We start from the raw sequence: 18,888 nt of genomic DNA on the forward strand, positions 1-18,888 counted from the left end.
ATGCAAAGCATGTTAGACATTGGACCCGTTGCTCGCAGAGTTCTGTATCGTTAGTGGCTTAGCTTGGCATCACTACTGCACTATCTCGCGTACGTGCACGCGTACTGAATAAACCACAAATGTACCTCTAATACCAGTATTAGTCTGACCACACCCCTCATCAGCTTACCTTCATAAGCAGGTGTGTGGTCACCTGCTCTCCTCCTTCTCGCTTTCACCACAAGGAAGAAGTGCCTCGGTAGATCCCCACACTTGACACCATGATGGAAGAAATTGGATTAGGAACAGCTTTGGGAAACAAGGATACGTTGACTTCATATCTTTATTTTCTCTCTCACTATTTTCGAGAAAATACGGCGATATTGTCTTCGTACTGGAGTGTCTGGAAGATGATGATCATTCTAAAAACCCTCCACCGGTTTTCGTATGGGGAGCACGCCGCTGCATGCTTCTCAACTGCAGTTCCTTGCTGTGTTTGTTGGGGTGAAACCTGTCAGGCCACAGCTGAACTGTCGGACATGCCGCTGTTGTGAGAAGCGGTGCGTTCCAGGTTGGGTGAGTAGTGTTTGCTGGCGGGCTCCACTTGCCTGTTATTGCTATGGGGGCTACTTGACAAAGTTTATGGAAACCGGCCCCAGGCTAGGGTCCTTTGTTTAGCCACCTAGGCGACAGAAGACCTTGGTCTGAAGACCATTATAGTTTTAACTAGTGGGCCGCGACCATTGACACTGGTGATCCCTGTGTGTTCTGGACGAGTGGATTCTCTCTGTCACCGTGTTAAGGCCCCATCTTTCATATCCAAATGAGAGTATTCCTTCACGAGGGGATATGTGCATGTAATGTGCGATAGCGGCAGATTCATGTTCAATGTCAGCTACACAGGCCAGTTGGTACTGTGCTGATCCGTCGGATGTGGTAATGTCACCGTTGTGAAGCGGTGTGGACATCTTGTTTTCTCTTTTCTCTTAAAAAGTGAGGAGAGGTTCAGAACGGCGGCCTGTCTGGGTGAGTGTTATGTCATTGTTTACATGTTCATAGCTTACGGTTAGCCGGTCAGCTGTTAACTGCTGCGTTAGCCTGCTGGATCGCTGCATGGCCTGCTTAAGGCCAACTATTAGTGGCCTGGCGCGGGGTAGCTTAGCTTCTCGCGCGCCGCCGGGAGCTCGCTTCTGATCGCGTGCGTCGTTAGATTGGCGTCTCGCGAGCAGAAGCAATAGCACCCGAACGGTTGGAGCAGCCGTTAGCTTGATGCTATTCTGTTGAACGTGCTTTGATTTTAACATGCTTTACACTCTTGACCACGACGTCATCCTTGACAGGGGATGTTCGTCGACCCTGCCCTGAGCCTGGACGGGGATTGCGTCAACAAAGAGGACTGTAGCGACTGGTTGGAGCGGCGACGCTGCCCGGATCGAACAACACAGGACGGCTGTGTTCTACGGTGTCTTGTGACTGCACTTCGCTGATCTGCGTTCCGGGTAGGTACGGGGTTGGCCAGACCTCATAACACGTCTTCTGGTTTTACTTTGCTAAATGTATTGTGAATAACGGTGTTTTTCCCAAAACGTGTGTTGCTGCAATGCATTTAGGATACGTTGCGGGTTGTGTGTGAGCTGTTTTTGTCACTGGCAGTTAGCTTCTCCGTGCAAACGGGATGTAATGATCTGGTTGTTGTGTGAGTAACACGACCGTGTACTCACAACTAAGGTAACTAACCTATGAAGCTATGCTTGGTGACAAGTGAGTAAAAGAATATTCTTTCTCAGACTGTAATGACAATGAACAGTGTGTTCACACATTAACAGGTTTTCCTGTTTTAACTGGCCGTATTGAGGGTAAAATAGGAGGATTGTGTTTTCCCCCCCGGTTCCCTGGGGACTTTATCACCTCCTATCAGACATGTTGTGCATTAATTGTGTCTTTTGTGTGGTAGGGATACAATGTAACTCTTAGCTTGATTGCTGAGGTTGTGCTAAATCTGCTGGAGAAACTTATTTCCTAAAGGGAAATTGGTTTGGTTGCTGTCATGTGTGCTTAGCAAGGCCTGTGGTCGATACTAATCAAGAATGATGTATTCTCTCATTGTGAAAAAAACGGCGTTCCTCTGTTGAGTGTTTTTGCCATTTTTTGTAGGTGATGATGGGTTGTGTGTGTCATGTGACCTACAACTGGGTTGTACTGGCCACAGAAGCACATGTGTATGTTGGACCGGGGTTCTTAGAGCCCTCTCTATTCTGTGTTTTTCCTTAGTAAAAATCAGATGGCAGGTTGGCTCATGCGCTGTGTGGAGCTGTGAAACGCTTCATAGAGCTGACTATGACTGTGTCATATTCTCTTTTTGTCGTTACGTCGTATCATGGGTGTGGGGTCGTAAAGGGGTGAACTGGTAACCTTTCCTCTCCCCATTGTCCTGTCGGTCAGGGGTACACCCCCTGTCCTTCAAGGTTCCCGTCACGTGGCGGTTCGGCACGTTACGGGGGGGGGGGGGGGGGGGGGGGGGGGGGGAGGGTTGTTCCTGGTCCCACGGCCTGGTATATTGGGCGTGTGCACCGCAGGAATTCCCCCGCCATAGAGTACGTCACCGTGCGCGTCTCTGTTGGTAGGACTTCCGTGTGCTGTTCAGGTCCATGTGATGGATCTGTTTTCAGGGGGGGTGGTCAGGGCTCCTCCTCACCAAGCGCCTATTCAGGCCTTCTGTGAGTTCGGACTCCTTCTTCCATGTGAGGAAGCCTCCATCAGAGTACAGAGCCTTCCTCCTCAGATTGTCAAAGTGAGTGGACCCTCTAGAAGGGTCCTTTTCTATTGTATGTATATTCGATTCAATTCGTTTATTGAGTGTGTATGGGTTCAGTGCCTCTTCCCCGGAGGCCCTAAAACCAGTTTTTTACATGGCTCAAGGTGCAATATATTCTTTTCAATCTGTACAGCTCGCGTGGGAAGTCTCTCTGGGGATCCCCGTCTCTTCCTATGGGAGGGTGGTGGGATGTAAAAATGTGAACATTTTTTACCCCGGCTGTGTAGACTGGGATACATACTGTTGATGCTTCCTTCTTTCTATTCCAGAGGTGTTGGAGTTAGGGAGTGTCACACCCCTCTTGTCGTTCCCCTGGGCGCCTTGGGGATTCAATGACAGGTCTAAATAGCCTGTTCATTGATGGGGGTGTGTCCCGACGCACGTATAGTGCTAGCTCGCTGTAAACAGGCGATTGACTGGCACGCCTTGGTTGCTTGTGGTTGAAACAGCGTTTTTATAAAGCAACTGAGATGGGGGTTTTTCCTCTTCCGACGACCACATCCCATGACCTGGGTGGGTTGTCGACGGATTCTCGTTCATGTCTGGGGGATGATGACGGGATGGATCTGAACATATGTAGTGGGGTCTCACGCCCTTGGGGTGGGCCACCAGGCGCGGTTCGTCCGAACGTCTGGGTGGCGCCTTCTTTTCATGTTAAGATCAACACGCATATCTGCCCTTCTCCTGGAGTAGGCATGTCGGCGTGGTTAGGGCACGGGACTGGTTCTGGTCACGCTGGTCCAGATCAGTTGAACCCGTTGTCCGCCGGGGATGCAGATCTGCTGTTCTGGTACCCTGAGGGACTTAGGCTTTTTTCAGGGGGAAAAATGCCGGGTCGGTCTGGGTGTCACAGGGTTAAGCGCTATGGAGACCCTGGTTGGGTATGTTTTTACTCAGCACTGTCGTCATGGCTTACAGCCATGCCATTCTGTACGCGCTCGATCTCGTCGGATCTCGGCCGCTACACAGGTTGGTCCTGGTTAGTACTTGGTTGGGAGACCGCCGGGGAATACCAGGTACGGTGTGCTTAGGGGCTGGTTCTCCATTATTTTTCGCTCCTCTCTCACGCATGGCGAAGAGGGGCCTGTGGGTGTGGTTTTTTGACCTCCTCTGGTGACCCTGTGCTTCCCGTACCGCCAGGCCCGGTCCGAAGTGATGTTTGCGACCCGTAGGCCTGGGTTAACCCTTTTTGGAAACTGAAACACTTGTACTGCGGCATAGCCGGTGTATGCCCGCAGGTGTGTTTGAGTTTTTTCTTGAGGGGTTATAGGAACAACCACCGCATTGGGTAACGCCGAGGTGGTTGATTCCCTGGTGTGTTGGAGCAGTGTCAACTCCCGGGTTCACCGTTTGAGGGTGCCCCTGCACGTTCATGACGTCTGCCAATCGTGTCAGCCTTCTCTGCCTCGACCCCTCTGGGTGGGGGTTTTTAAATGGAGGCTTGGTCATGCAACACCGCCAGCTTACGCTCCTTCCGCCGGGGCGGCTGTGTTCAGCTGTCCCCTCTGGCGCCTGTCTCGTCCGCAGTCTCCAGGCTAGGGTTAACAGCCTGTTGCCTGGTTTTTCCCCGGTGCGCTGCCTGCTTCCGTTGGTTAACCTTTTTGTGTGCTTACGGCCATGCTGACTGCCTGTTCTGCAGGGTCAGTGTGCCAGGCGGTGTACTATTGGGGGGACGGGGCCCGCTCGGCTTACGGCCATACCACCCTGAACACGCCCGATCTCGTCCGATCTCGGAGGCTAAGCAGGTTCTGGCCTGGTTAGTACTTTGATGGGATTCCGCCTGGGAATACCAGGTGCAGTAACTGAGGGGCCTTTGTCCGAATACGCTGGCGATGTGGGGGGCGGGGCACTACGTGCCCACCTGGTGGGGTCTTGATGCTGGCATCATGGACTTCTCCGGGCCCCCATTCCAGGGAGTCCAGTCCTTTTGGTGGGTCTGGGTCTTCCTTCGCGCTCCGCTGCTACGGCCTTGCCACGGGGTTGGGTTTGCCCTTGGCCCCGTGATTCTGGGGGCAGTAACGAGGTTGTTCCTCCGTTCGTTCCCGGGTGGCATGCGGGTTGTGCGTGTGTGTAGTCGTGGGGTCAGGCCACGGTCTGCTCACCCTGTGCGTTGAGTTGCTTGAGTGCCTCTTCGCACGGTCGGGTCCGTCGCCTTCCCGTGAAGCCTCTAATAGGGGGGATACCCTCCATTAGGGGGGGTCGGGGGGGCTCGGCCCTCCCTGTTCTGATGGTTTTGGGGGGCTGTCAGCGGGGTGTATTTGTCAGCCAAGTGGCTCCGCTTGGCCTCCCTTGTGCAGTAGTGATGCCAAGCTAAGCCACTAACAATACAGAACGATAGGTTATGACTATAACCAAGTTCTGTTAGTTAGGGGCGATGCTTGGCATCAGACGGCCGCTGCAGCCCTTGTCCTCACCTTGTGGTGAAAGCTTGGGAAGGAGGAGAGCAGGTGACCACACACCTGCTTATGAAGGTAAGCTGATGAGGGGTGTGGTCAGACTAATACTGGTATTAGAGGTACATTTGTGGTTTATTCAGTACGCGTGCACGTACGCGAGATAGTGCAGTAGTGATGCCAAGCATCGCCCCTAACTAACAGAACTTGGTTATAGTCATAACCTATCGTTTTCATTGCACATAGAAACAGTGCAACTTGCTAGAGGAGTTATTCTCACAGGGCTGTGAACGCAGGGCTAAAGAGCTAGATGTCATAGCTTTTAAAATTGAAGGTCCGCGCTGGTCTGTGTCTATTATGAAATGACAATTGCACGTCATTAAAGGTCTGCGTCTATTATGAAATGACAATTGTGTGTCATTGGAATTCTGATTATCTTCTAACTGGGCAGGTCTTAATCTATCAGCTCTCAAGGTACCGAAATATGGCACAGATTTATCTAACGTGAATCGATACTCTGTTGTACCGACGTAATTCGGTCAGTACGCTTAAAAGTACAGAGTTCGGTACCCAAGCCTAGCATCTATACAAATAAAGTGTATTATTATCATTATATATATATATATATATATATATATATGTGTGTGTGCGTGTGTGTGTATATTACCCGACAGTAGGTATCCTTTGAGTCTGGGCAGTAGTGTCTCAGGGTCTATCAGGGTCAGTTTTCCCAGACATTCAGCTACAACGTTCCTGGTTCCCTCCTCCTGACACTCGCAATGTTTCAGCAACAACGTCCAGACTGACTCCACATAGGGCTTTAGACCACTGACTGATGCTGAACCTGAAAATATATAACAATAATACATTAATTAGATTTTATAACATGAATATAATACAATATACTATATAACAATAACACATACAATATATTATATAACATTAATACATACATTATATTACAATAATACATATGTTATATAACATAATACATACATTATATTACAATAATACATGTTATATAACATTAATACATACTAATATATTATATTATATAACAGGGTTTTAGATCACTGACTGAGGCTGAAAACAGATTACGTTATAATTACATATAACGTTAATACATACTCTATATAACAATAATACATACAATATATTCTATAACATTAATACATACAATATATTATATCAAGTTAATACATACAATATATTATATAACATTAATACATACAAAGGCGTTCATATTTTTCACTGAGATGTATTCATTACCGATGATCTCTTTGAGGGAGTGCAGCAACAGATATTGTCTCTTGGGTTGAGAGGATATCTCCTGCAGGACAAATGGAAGGTATTCTGGGAGGTTCCCTACAGCAATACTGCCCAGAGCATAGGAGGCTGCTGACTTCACCTAGGAGAGACACAGAGAGTAGAGAGAGAGACACAGAGAGCAGAGAGAGGGAGACAGATACACAGAGCAGAGAGAGACACAAAGAGCAGAGAGATAGACACAGAGAGCAGAGAGAAAGAGACACAGAGAGGCACACAGAGAGCACAGAGAGCGAGCAGAGAACGAGACACACAGAAAGAGAGAGAGCAGAGAGACACAGAGACCAAGGGCAGAGAGAAAGAGTGAGCAGAGACACACAGAAAGCAGACAGAGCAGAGAGAGCGAAAGAGACAGAGAGAGACACACACAGAGAAAGAGAGAGAGCAGAGAGACAGAGAGAAATAAAAAGAGACAGCCACAGAGAGACAGAGGGGACCAAGGGAGAGAGAAAGAGACGGAGAGAGGACAGCGGGGGGGGGGGGGGGGGGGAGACAGACAGACATTGAGCGAGGGAGAAAGAATGCAAGCATAATATTTATTCAGTTATCATTTAAGAATATAAACTATGTAGGTAGAGACTAAACAGACACACAGACAGACTCCACCTACCTCTTCACTGGTTGAGGAGAAAGCGTCCAGGATGACCGTCTTCAGTTCTGGTTGGCTGCTGAGGTCTACATGATGTCCCACCTCACCCAATGAGAGTAGAGCTAAAAGCCTGATGGAGTCAGTGGAGCGAGAGTTCTTTACATCCTGCCATCAATAAAACACAATAAAACATTATTAGAAGAGAACACTTTAATAGTAGTCGGTTGGGTCACAGAACAATAGAGTTACCACTGACAACCTACTGATCTGAGAGTAGCTTTACTGATACAACAGAACACTATTACTGAAACATGGAGAGTAGCTTTACTGATACAACGGAAGACTATTACTGAAACATGGAGTAGCTTTACTGATACAACAGAACACTAACTATTATCCTACCTGTATAAACTATTCTACCTGTATAAACTGTTATCCTACCTGTATTAACTATTATCCTACCTGTATAAACTATTAACCTACCTGTATAAACTGTTATTCTACCTGTATAAAATATTATCCTACCTGTATAAACTGTTATTCTACCTGTATAAGACTATTATCCTACCTGTTATAAACGATCCTACCTGTATAAACTGTTATCCTACCTGTATAAAACTATTATCCTACCTGTATAAAACTGTTATCCTACCTGTATAAACTGTTATTCTACCTGTATAAACTTTTATTCTACCTGTATAAAACTGTTATCCTACCTGTATAAAACTATTATCCTACCTGTATAAACTATTATCCTACCTGTATAAACTGTTATCCTACCTGTATAAACTATTATCCTACCTGTATAAACTGTTATCCTACCTGTATAAACTATTATCCTACCTGTATAAACTATTATCCTACCTGTATAAACTGTTATTCTACCTGTATAAACTGTTATTCTACCTGTATAAAACTATTATCCTACCTGTATAAACTGTTATTCTACCTGTATAAACTGTTATCCTACCTGTATAAACTGTTATCCTACCTGTATAAACTAAACTATTATCCTACCTTTTTTTTTGACCGGCAAAATATGTTGAAGTCTGAATATTTAAATATCTCCGGTCATAATGTCCGGTGAAAATAATTTCTCTAAGCACAATTTTATTATTTGAATTGTATTAAAATAGGCTCAAATTAAATAGCCTATGCGATGAACGAAACAATCATTACATGTTGCTTCACGCTGATAAAGCGCGGATGGCGCCGCTCGGATGTGAATCTTTTTTTCTTTCTTTTTTTGAGCCTGTCTGTCTGCCCACCACAGAGACCGCTGATGCCGTGGTGAAAGAAAACAGAAACAGAAATGTCGAGCGTTCAGGCCCGAGTGGAAAGTTTAATTCTCCTGGCTGAGGTGCGACATTATATCCACATTTTCCAGTTCACTGATCCAGCCAGGGTTACCAGTGACACAGTTCATTCTGGAACCTCAGATCCCCGCTGATCATGGAGTTCTACAGTATCGCGTTGGATCCATACACGTATCGATTTTTTCGAATGGTGATCAGGAATTGGAATATACCAGTTGGATACCATCTGATGTCAGGTAAGGACTCTATGTTATCAGTGTTAGGATAATCAGAGTAAGTTTGATGAAGTTATAAGCTGTTTTGTGAAATGTCTTCTTGTTTCGGTTTCACTAAAAGTCCGAGAGGAAATCAACGGGGCGATTATCCGCGCGCGGCCGTAATGTGCTTGCGTGCACGTATAATATTGATCATCTAGCGTTTATTTGAAAACGATTCATAAAAAGGCAGACGAATATCAACGTTGTGGAATATTCCACTAAAAGACTATTTTCATAGAATGCTCCAGAAAGAGCTGTTTTTTATCTGAAAACGGGGGCTTTTCTAACTGCTCTGAAACGGCAACGACGCGATAAACAGCCTTGACAGCACCGACTGGAAAATAGTCTTTGATAATGCGATGGGCAGATTAGACACATAGCCATAATTTAAAACATAGATTAGGCGATATTAACGTTAACATTGGCGCCGATGGTGGCATTCAGCCGGTAAAAAGGAAAACCAGGCTGACCGGCATTTCTCGAATATGTCCGGGGATAGAAATCTTGCAGGACATCCAGACCGGAACGGAAACGCTGATCCTACCTGTATAAAACTATTATCCTACCTGTATAAACTATCCTACCTGTATAAACTATTATCCTACCTGTATAAACTATTATCCTACCTGTATAAACTATTATCCTACCTGTATAACTGTTATCCTACCTGTATAAACTATTCTACCTGTATAAACTATTATCCTACCTGTATAAACTATCCTACCTGTATAAACTATTATCCTACCTGTATAAACTATTATCCTACCTGTATAAACTGTTATCCTACCTGTATAAACTGTTATCCTACCTGTATAAACTGTTATTCTAACTGTATAAACTGTTATCCTACCTGTATAAAACTATTATCCTACCTGTATAAACTGTTATTCTACCTGTATAAACTGTTATTCTACCTGTATAAAACTATTATCCTACCTGTATAAACTGTTATCCTACCTGTATAAAACTATTATCCTACCTGTATAAACTGTTATTCTACCTGTATAAACTGTTATTCTACCTGTATAAAACTGTTATCCTACCTGTATAAACTGTTATCCTACCTGTATAAAACTATTATCCTACCTGTATAAACTATCCTACCTGTATAAACTATTATCCTACCTGTATAAACTATTATCCTACCTGTATAAACTGTTATCCTACCTGTATAAACTGTTATCCTACCTGTATAAACTGTTATTCTAACTGTATAAACTGTTATCTACCTGTATAAAACTATTATCCTACCTGTATAAACTGTTGTTCTACCTGTATAAACTGTTATTCTACCTGTATAAAACTATTATCCTACCTGTATAAACTGTTATCCTACCTGTATAAACTGTTATCCTACCTGTATAAAACCATTATCCTACCTGTATAAACTGTTATCCTACCTGTATAAACTATTATCCTACCTGTATAAACTGTTATCCTACCTGTATAAACTATTATCCTACCTGTATAAACTGTTATCCTACCTGTATAAACTGTTATCCTACCTGTATAAACTGTTATCCTACCTGTATAAACTATTATCCTACCTGTATAAACTGTTATCCTACCTGTATAAACTCCTACCTGTATAAACTGTTATTCTACCTGTATAAACTATTATCCTACCTGTATAAACTAAACTATTATCCTACCTGTATAAACTGTTATCCTACCTGTATAAACTGTTATCCTACCTGTATAAACTGTCCTACCTGTATAAACTGTTATCCTACCTGTATAAACTATTATCCTACCTGTATAAACTGTTATCCTACCTGTATAAACTGTCCTACCTGTATAAACTGTTATCCTACCTGTATAAACTATTATCCTACCTGTATAAACTATTATCCTACCTGTATAAACTAAACTATTATCCTACCTGTATAAACTGTTATCCTACCTGTATAAACTGTTATCCTACCTGTATAAACTGTTATTCTACCTGTATAAACTGTTATCCTACCTGTATAAACTATTATCCTACCTGTATAAACTAAACTATTATCCTACCTGTATAAACTGTTATCCTACCTGTATAAACTGTTATTCTACCTGTATAAACTGTTATCCTACCTGTATAAACTATTATCCTACCTGTATAAACTAAACTATTATCCTACCTGTATAAACTGTTATCCTACCTGTATAAACTGTTATCCTACCTGTATAAACTGTCCTACCTGTATAAACTGTTATCCTACCTGTATAAACTATTATCCTACCTGTATAAACTGTTATTCTACCTGTATAAACTGTTATCCTACCTGTATAAACTATTATCCTACCTGTATAAACTATTATCCTACCTGTATAAACTGTTATCCTACCTGTATAAACTGTTATCCTACCTGTATAAACTGTTATTCTACCTGTATAAACTGTTATCCTACCTGTATAAACTATTATCCTACCTGTATAAACTGTTATTCTACCTGTATAAACCATTATCCTACCTGTATAAACTATTATCCTACCTGTATAAACTGTTATCCTACCTGTATAAACTATTATCCTACCTGTATAAACTGTTATCCTACCTGTATAAACTATTATCCTACCTGTATAAACTGTCCGACCACAGCGGGCCCTTCTTTGGGGCAGGCTCTGGTCAGAGCAGCAACACATTTAGCGATAGAGCAGTAGGCTTGTTTATGAGCAAGCGCTGAGCTCTGGGCGTAGACTGGTCCAGTCAACATCCGTAACAGATCCATATAACCCAGACCTGCGGTGTCTGTAGCCACTAACGCCTGGAGAGGGGGGGGGGGGGGGGGGGGGGAGAGAGAGAGAGAGAGAGACAAACGGACATAAGGTTAGCATTAGATCATCTAACTACATCACCTGTTTATAGATGCCCCCCCCCCACCCACCAACACCCTACCTGGTAGAAGTCCAGCATGGCAGCGAGCGCTCCTCCCTGCAGTAGCGGGGATCGAACCAGCGTGATCAGCTGTGTAAGGATGGCCCCCCCGCTGAGCTGGGCCAGGGAGGAGGGGTGTGTGTGCGTCAGCGTGGAGAGGAAACTCAAAGCCATCTGAGACACGTGCATGTCGCTTTCAACGATGAGAGGAGGAAGTTCAGCCAGCACTGCATCGATCATAGCTGGAGTCACTGCAGAACTACATTAATAATACATACATATGTTTATTATAGAACAGCCAGCACGGCATCGATCATCGATGGAGTCACTGCAGAACTACATTAATAATACATATGTTTATTATAGAACAGCCAGCACGGCATCGATCATAGCTGGAGTCACTGCAGAACTACATTAATAATACATATGTTTATTATAGAACAGCCAGCACGGCATCGATCATCGCTGGAGTCACTGCAGAACTACATTAATAATACATATGTTTATTATAGAACAGCCAGCACGGCATCGATCATAGCTGGAGTCACTGCAGAACTACATTAATAATACATATGTTTATTATAGAACAGCCAGCACGGCATCGATCATCGCTGGAGTCATTGCAGAACTACATTAATAATACATGTTTATAATAGAACACAGCCAGCACTGCATCGATCATCACTGGAGTCACTGCAGAACTACATTAATAATACATGTTTATAATAGAACACAGCCAGCACTGCATCGATCATAGCTGAAGTCACTTCAGAACTACATTAATAATAAATATGATTATTATTACTAGGGGTGTAATGGTAAGTGTATTCGTTCCGCAACTGCACGGTACAGATGTCACTGTTCAGTACATGCAGCCATACAACGAATACAGGGAGACTATACGACACTAGGTGGAACTAGGGTTGCACATTTTACAGAACGATGCTCAATATCTGAAGAGGCTTACTTTGATCTTTAACATTGAATATGAAGCTTGTATTGCCAAATTCAGATGATTAGAAAAACATTGAGGCTTGTAAAGGCATGATGACTAGTGGATGGAGTTAATAGTTAAGATCTGGGAGAAGAGCATCAGTGGAGGGAGTTTAGCTCAGGGTTAAAGTTACCTGTAGTTTTTCAGCAGTATGTCCAGGGCTGCTAGTGTACAGAGCTTCAGAGCTCTCTGGTTCTTCCTCAGGAAGGAGGCGAGGATGGGGACGGCCTCTGGGAGAACCGGCCTCAGGTCAATGTTCAACAGAGAGCCAGCGATCAGGGTCAGAGCTGGATGGACGCACAGAAACAAAAAAAATTTGAAAAGTGTTTTGCTCAAGGACACTTTGACGCAAAGTCAGAAGGAGCTGGGTTAAAACCGGGAACCCTCAGATTACCAGATGACCACTCTAGCACCTAGTATATATTAGTAGTAGTACTAGCAGCAGTAGTAGTAGTAGTAGTAGTAGTAGTAGTGGTAGTATTAACAGTACCTTTAAATAGGTGCTGTAAGTGGTAATTGTTTGTTAAAATAAGTGTTAAATAGCTCTATATTCCAACAGCCATCACTGAGTGTTGAGAGAATATAGAGCTATTATTTTAACATGTAGACCACTTATTTGAACAAGAAATACCAAGCACATTCAACAGTAGTGAGTCTGGTAGAAGTATTAGCAGTACATTAAACAGTAGTGAGTCTGGCAGTAGTGTCAACAGTACCTTTAACAGTAGTGAGTGAGTCTGGCAGTAGTGTCAACAGTACCTTTAACAGTAGTGAGTCTGGCAGTAGTGTCAACAGTACCTTTAACAGTAGTGAGTGAGTCTGGCAGTAGTGTCAACAGTACCTTTAACAGTAGTGAGTGAGTCTGGCAGTAGTGTCAACAGTACCTTTAACAGTAGTGAGTCTGGCAGTAGTGTCAACAGTACCTTTAACAGTAGTGAGTGAGTCTGGCAGTAGTGTCAACAGTACCTTTAACAGTAGTGAGTGAGTCTGGCAGTAGTGTCAACAGTACCTTTAACAGTAGTGAGTGAGTCTGGCAGTAGTGTCAACAGTACCTTTAACAGTAGTGAGTCTGGCAGTAGTGTCAACAGTACCTTTAACAGTAGTGAGTGAGTCTGGCAGTAGTGTCAACAGTACCTTTAACAGTAGTGAGTCTGGCAGTAGTGTCAACAGTACCTTTAACAGTAGTGAGTCTGGCAGTAGTGTCAACAGTACCTTTAACAGTAGTGAGTCTGGCAGTAGTGTCAACAGTACCTTTAACAGTAGTGAGTCTGGCAGTAGTGTCAACAGTACCTTTAACAGTAGTGAGTCTGGCAGTAGTGTCAACAGTACCTTTAACAGTAGTGAGTCTGGCAGTAGTGTCAACAGTACCTTTAACAGTAGTGAGTCTGGCAGTAGTGTCAACAGTACCTTTAACAGTACCTTTAACAGTAGTGAGTCTGGTATTAGTATGAATAGTACCTTTAACAGTAGTGAGTCTGGTATTAGTATGAATAGTACCTTTAACAGTAGTGAGTCTGGTATTAGTATGAATAGTACCTTTAACAGCAGTGAGTCTGGTATTAGTATGAATAGTACCTTTAACAGTAGTGAGTCTAGTTATCTCGTTCTTCAGACGTTCTAGAAAGATCAGCAGGGTTCCAGGAAGCTCGGTTGGCAGACGGTCGCCTAGGAAACACCAACACAACCAGAGGCTTCAGACTTCAAGTTCTACCATACTGTGACAATGCACATTAATCAATTTTGCCTGTCTAGACAACAACAATAAAGAGACATTTTGCTAACAGGCTGTCTACACATAAAATAATTCATGAAATCAATCAATCTTTATTTAAAAATATATATATAATAATTCCAATGACATTTATCAAAACATACACAATACAAACAATGAATGCAAACATAATATAGTTTGTACAATCAATTAAAACAACTGCAGACTATGGTGGTATGGTTGGTGATTGCGGATAAAGAATGAAATAATAAAGATTAAAGAAAATCAAAGATTTTAGTTTTAGAGTGTATTGTATGATGTTCCACGTGTCAGGAGCACAGAAGCTGAAGTTCAGTACAGACTCTAGGTGCTTTGAGTGTAAGAGCCAATCATTGGATCGTGTACCACAGGGCCCAGATGTTCACTCTAACAGAGAGAAGTGAGATAGAGGTGAAATTAATTTGGGCAATCTCCAATTATGGCTTTATATAGAAAGAGATGCAAATGCAGATCCTCTTAGGGGCGCCATCGCTCCACTGCAGTATGCCATGTGAGGGAATGTAAAACTTTTTCTTCCAATGGAGTATCATTGTAGCCTGATCCTGAACCAGCACAATGCACTGTGGATCACGTTTCGAATCGCAGATTTCACCATGGAATAATGGGATTTATCATCAGCCAATGGACATATCGATCTACCAGATGTCGATCGATAACGGGGAAATGTGACGAATGCATAATGCCGCGGCGGCAAAACCTATTAATATTACCTATGTGTTGCATTTCTCAGAGACAACCACATAAGATATTTAAAAGGTAATTAACAGGCATGTTCTGCAACATATATCCACTCTTGAACAATGAAAAACTCCTTTTTCTTCTATTTACAAATAAGAGCAGCTCTGAAGGCTCACAGAGATTAACGTTATTTCAATTGATATGAATAGCTAGTTACATTAACACTTTGGTTGCCTAAGGTTAAATTAATGATATACCATAGATTGCCAGCGCTATTTGTCTATGGAGAAAGTCCCCTTCTTTGCAGGGCTATAACTTTTTAAATTCTATTGCTACATTGCCATTATTAGGGCCCATTCAAAGTCCTATATGTATTGTTCATTGTGTAGCAACGTTAAACTTTTTCATTCACATATTCATAGTAAAGTATGGTCTAATGTATAAGTATGTTTTCATCTCTTTCTGCAGCTTTCTCCAGAACGTGATATATAGCCCCAAATGCATTATATTGATGATGAAATACAGTTTGATGGCAATCAGCGCGATATAAAAAATTCCAACTAGACGTACTTCTAGAAGTTACTACACGTCATCTGATGTTGACCGGATGGGCGAGGGGGCGTTTATAATTCCGTGGGCAGCGTTATACCAATCATCTAATGTGGGTCAAATGTTGATAATATCAGTTATTATCGAAGACGGTAACGTTACACGCTGAAACTCACCCCAGTCTCCGCGCGCCGTTGGGCGATCATCGTCGAGTAGAAATTTTATCATTATGGGATATATTATTACCCGGTCCATCTCCAGCTTGTATAATGGTATATACGTCCAAATCATGTTGTTTATCGAGTTATTGGCAATCGATCGCTATGTAGTGTGACGAGCTAGAGTGCCGGAACCTATCCCGAGTGGCCGGAAGCAATACGGACATCTAGCACAACCTCTACTGCGCTTCCTGTTAAGCGGTTGCGCGATCGGCCACCAGATGGCGCTCCTGAACCGCCAGAGAGCTCAGTGGGTCCTGCTGGTGTATCTCAGGCCAGCGGAGAGACATTATGAATCCGATCGCAGATTTTTGAAATATTGATATAAAGACGACGTACAGCGTCCCCCGGCAACTTTAGCATGGCCAGCAAAGACGTCTAAAGACGGCTCCCGGCAGTCAAAGTGTTAATATAGAGATGATAAATTAATTAAACGTAAAAAAAAATAATAATAATTGAAGTGATTCGAACTTGTGACCATAGGCTCCACAGCAAGCTGGCGAACGAGTTGAGCTAAGTGCGTCGATGTTAAAACTGAGTGACAAATGTATAATTTACACTTGTGCCAATTGCCTACTTATTATTAACCCTTTAATCGCCAAGGACGACTTTAGACGTCATTGGCCATGCGTAATCTGCCAATGACGTCTTACAGCGTCTTTGAGATCAATATTTCAAAAATCTGTCATGGCAATCATATTTCAGCCACGGAGACTTGAGACTTGCTGTTGATCTCCTCTCAACTCTCCAACGGTGCAAGACCGCCATCTGGTGGCCGATCGGCGAATCGCCAAAACCGGAAGTGACGCGCCAGAAGTGGTGCTCACCCATATTTCGTCCGGCCACTCGCTATCGCTAGCGGGACTCCAGCTTGATACACGGGATAGCGATCGGTTGCAAATAACTCGATAAACAACATGATTTGGACGTATACAGTATTATACAACCTGGAACTAGACCAACTAGGTCGACATCCCATAATAGAGAACTTTCTGCTCCACGCTGATCGCCCAACGCTACGAGGAAGCCGCGGTGAGTTTCAGCGTGTTTGATTATTATTAAACATGCAAACTGCTATGATCAATACATGACCCATACTACATGAATCATTTAACGTCGGCCACGGACTTATAAACACCCCCCCCCCCTCCGGTCACCAGCAGATTATGAGGCATGACGTGTAGGACCTTGTACAATTGAAATTCTTTATCTGACGTCAATCGGTATCAAACTACATTTGATGATCTAATATATGTATTTAGGGCTATAACTCACGTTCTGCAGAATGCTGCAGAAAACGATAAAAACATATTTATACTTTAGACCGTATTTTAGTATGAATGAAAAAGTAGAACGTTGCTACATCCTAAACGATAAGATACTTGACGTTGAATGGGCCATAGTAATGTCAATTTAGCAATACAATTTAAAAAGTTATAGCCCTGCAAAGAAGAGGAACATCTCCATAGACAAATAGAGCTGGCAGAGGATGGTATAAGGATGGATATAAGCGTGGCAGAGAAAGGGTTAACCTAGGTATTGTGCGAGCGTTGCTAATTAACCTGCGTGGTTATTATTATTAACCTTTGCTAATTAACCTGCTGATTAACCTGCGTGGTTATTATGTAGGGATTATTTCATTTCTTTATTTCTTTATTTCAGATCCCCATTAGTCACTGCCTCAGCAGCGACTATTCTTCCTGGCGTGTCGTGACGAGCTAAACCAATCAGAGAGGGGCTTCGCTCAACCAATCAGTAGAAACAGGCGTCGGCCAATCAGAGAGCGTCTCCGAGAAATGCGGCTTGTTTGTGTAATCACGCGGAATTGGCATAACGACTAACATTGGGATGGGAGAAAAACGGAAAAAGATACAAAAAAAAAAAAAAAAAAAAAAAGCCAATCTTTTGCCAAACAACAATAATAAAGAGACATTTAGCCAACATGTGGTGTACACAACAATTCCCGTTCTAGGACCTGCATTTCATTGTATACTCCCGCATTTCATTGTATACTCGTATGCCGTGACAAATAAAACTCTTGACTTGACTTGACTTGCTAACTCAGCCTGATCAGTACTATAAACTCTACAGTACTGGTCTAGGATCTGTTAACCACTTAACGTTCCGACGGTCCCAACACATGTTACAGCCATCCGTCAGTGTCACGCTGTGTTATTGTCTCTCAACCAACACACATAAAATGGCCGCCGTTTGATTGATACACCACTTGACCCATTACGTGCTTCCAATCTCGGGTTATATAACCAAACAGCCAACAAGCGTCAATTTTCGAAAAAGTTACCACCTCCGGTTACGCCTCTCAATGACCGGCCAAATCACCGCCGACTCTGAAAATTATTGACCGTTTGTGTAGCCAATGAAATTCTGAAAAGAACTTGGACAGAGAAGCGGTAAAAGCGGTGAAAGCATACCGTATGCAAGAGAATGAACGTGCACCTCCCTCTCCTGATCTATTGTTGTCACTCCTCTGGGAGTTGAGGGTTTGTTTGTGTATGTGAAGGGGTGGGGTGGTGTATGAGACAAGAGATTAGTGGGGGAGGGGGAGAGGGGACTGAGGTAGTGTTGACTCATCTCACTCCTTTTTGAAAATGTTTTATTTCAGTGTGTTCAAACCGCTGTAACTCTATGACAACAGCACTCGGAGTGAGTCTTCCTGTTGTGGAAGAAAATTCAGAGTGTTTCCTTTCAAAAGAGGCCAGACTTGTGCATCTGCTACAAATGGTTCCAGAATCAGATTTCAGTATGCAATCGACAGGCTTTTTATACTAAATGTGCAGGACTGTTAAGAGGTTAACTCAGCCTGGCCAATACTATAACCTCTCCAGTACTGGTCTAAGACCAGTTAACTCAGCCTGGCCAGTACTATAACCTCTACAGCAGGGGTTCCCAACCTTTTTTCCCCCAGGGACCCCCAAACATCTGATGAAATTCCTGGACCCCCCTCCTAATAAAATACCATAAAATACTTTTTTTTGGTCATTTTAATACTTTGTCATTTTAATAACAAACTGCTTATACACAGGCATATGCATCATAATTAGACCCACTATGCTTCTTTGACTTGTGCCTTCAATCAACAAATCTCATCTTGCACCATATGTATTTCAAAATGTTGGCCAATA

General features: G+C 43.2%; 1 protein-coding gene across 1 annotated transcript in view; it reads right to left on the reverse strand.

Moving 5' to 3' along the window:
• cand1 (cullin-associated and neddylation-dissociated 1) overlaps nt 1–18,888 on the reverse strand; it is an 80,860-nt gene that overhangs the window by 13,057 nt on the left and 48,915 nt on the right. Inside the window, exons 15-21 of the mRNA XM_084330078.1 lie at nt 14,105–14,194; nt 12,663–12,816; nt 11,557–11,794; nt 11,237–11,425; nt 7,124–7,267; nt 6,457–6,595; nt 5,855–6,031 (exon numbers count right to left, since the gene is read on the reverse strand). Of these exons, the coding sequence (XP_084186204.1) occupies nt 5,855–6,031; nt 6,457–6,595; nt 7,124–7,267; nt 11,237–11,425; nt 11,557–11,794; nt 12,663–12,816; nt 14,105–14,194 (1,131 nt within the window). The remainder of the gene's footprint in view (nt 1–5,854; nt 6,032–6,456; nt 6,596–7,123; nt 7,268–11,236; nt 11,426–11,556; nt 11,795–12,662; nt 12,817–14,104; nt 14,195–18,888) is intronic.

Source organism: Notolepis coatsorum, assembly GCF_963971535.1.
Source record: "Notolepis coatsorum genome assembly, chromosome: 15".
Classification (NCBI taxonomy): Eukaryota; Metazoa; Chordata; class Actinopteri; order Aulopiformes; family Paralepididae; genus Notolepis; species Notolepis coatsorum.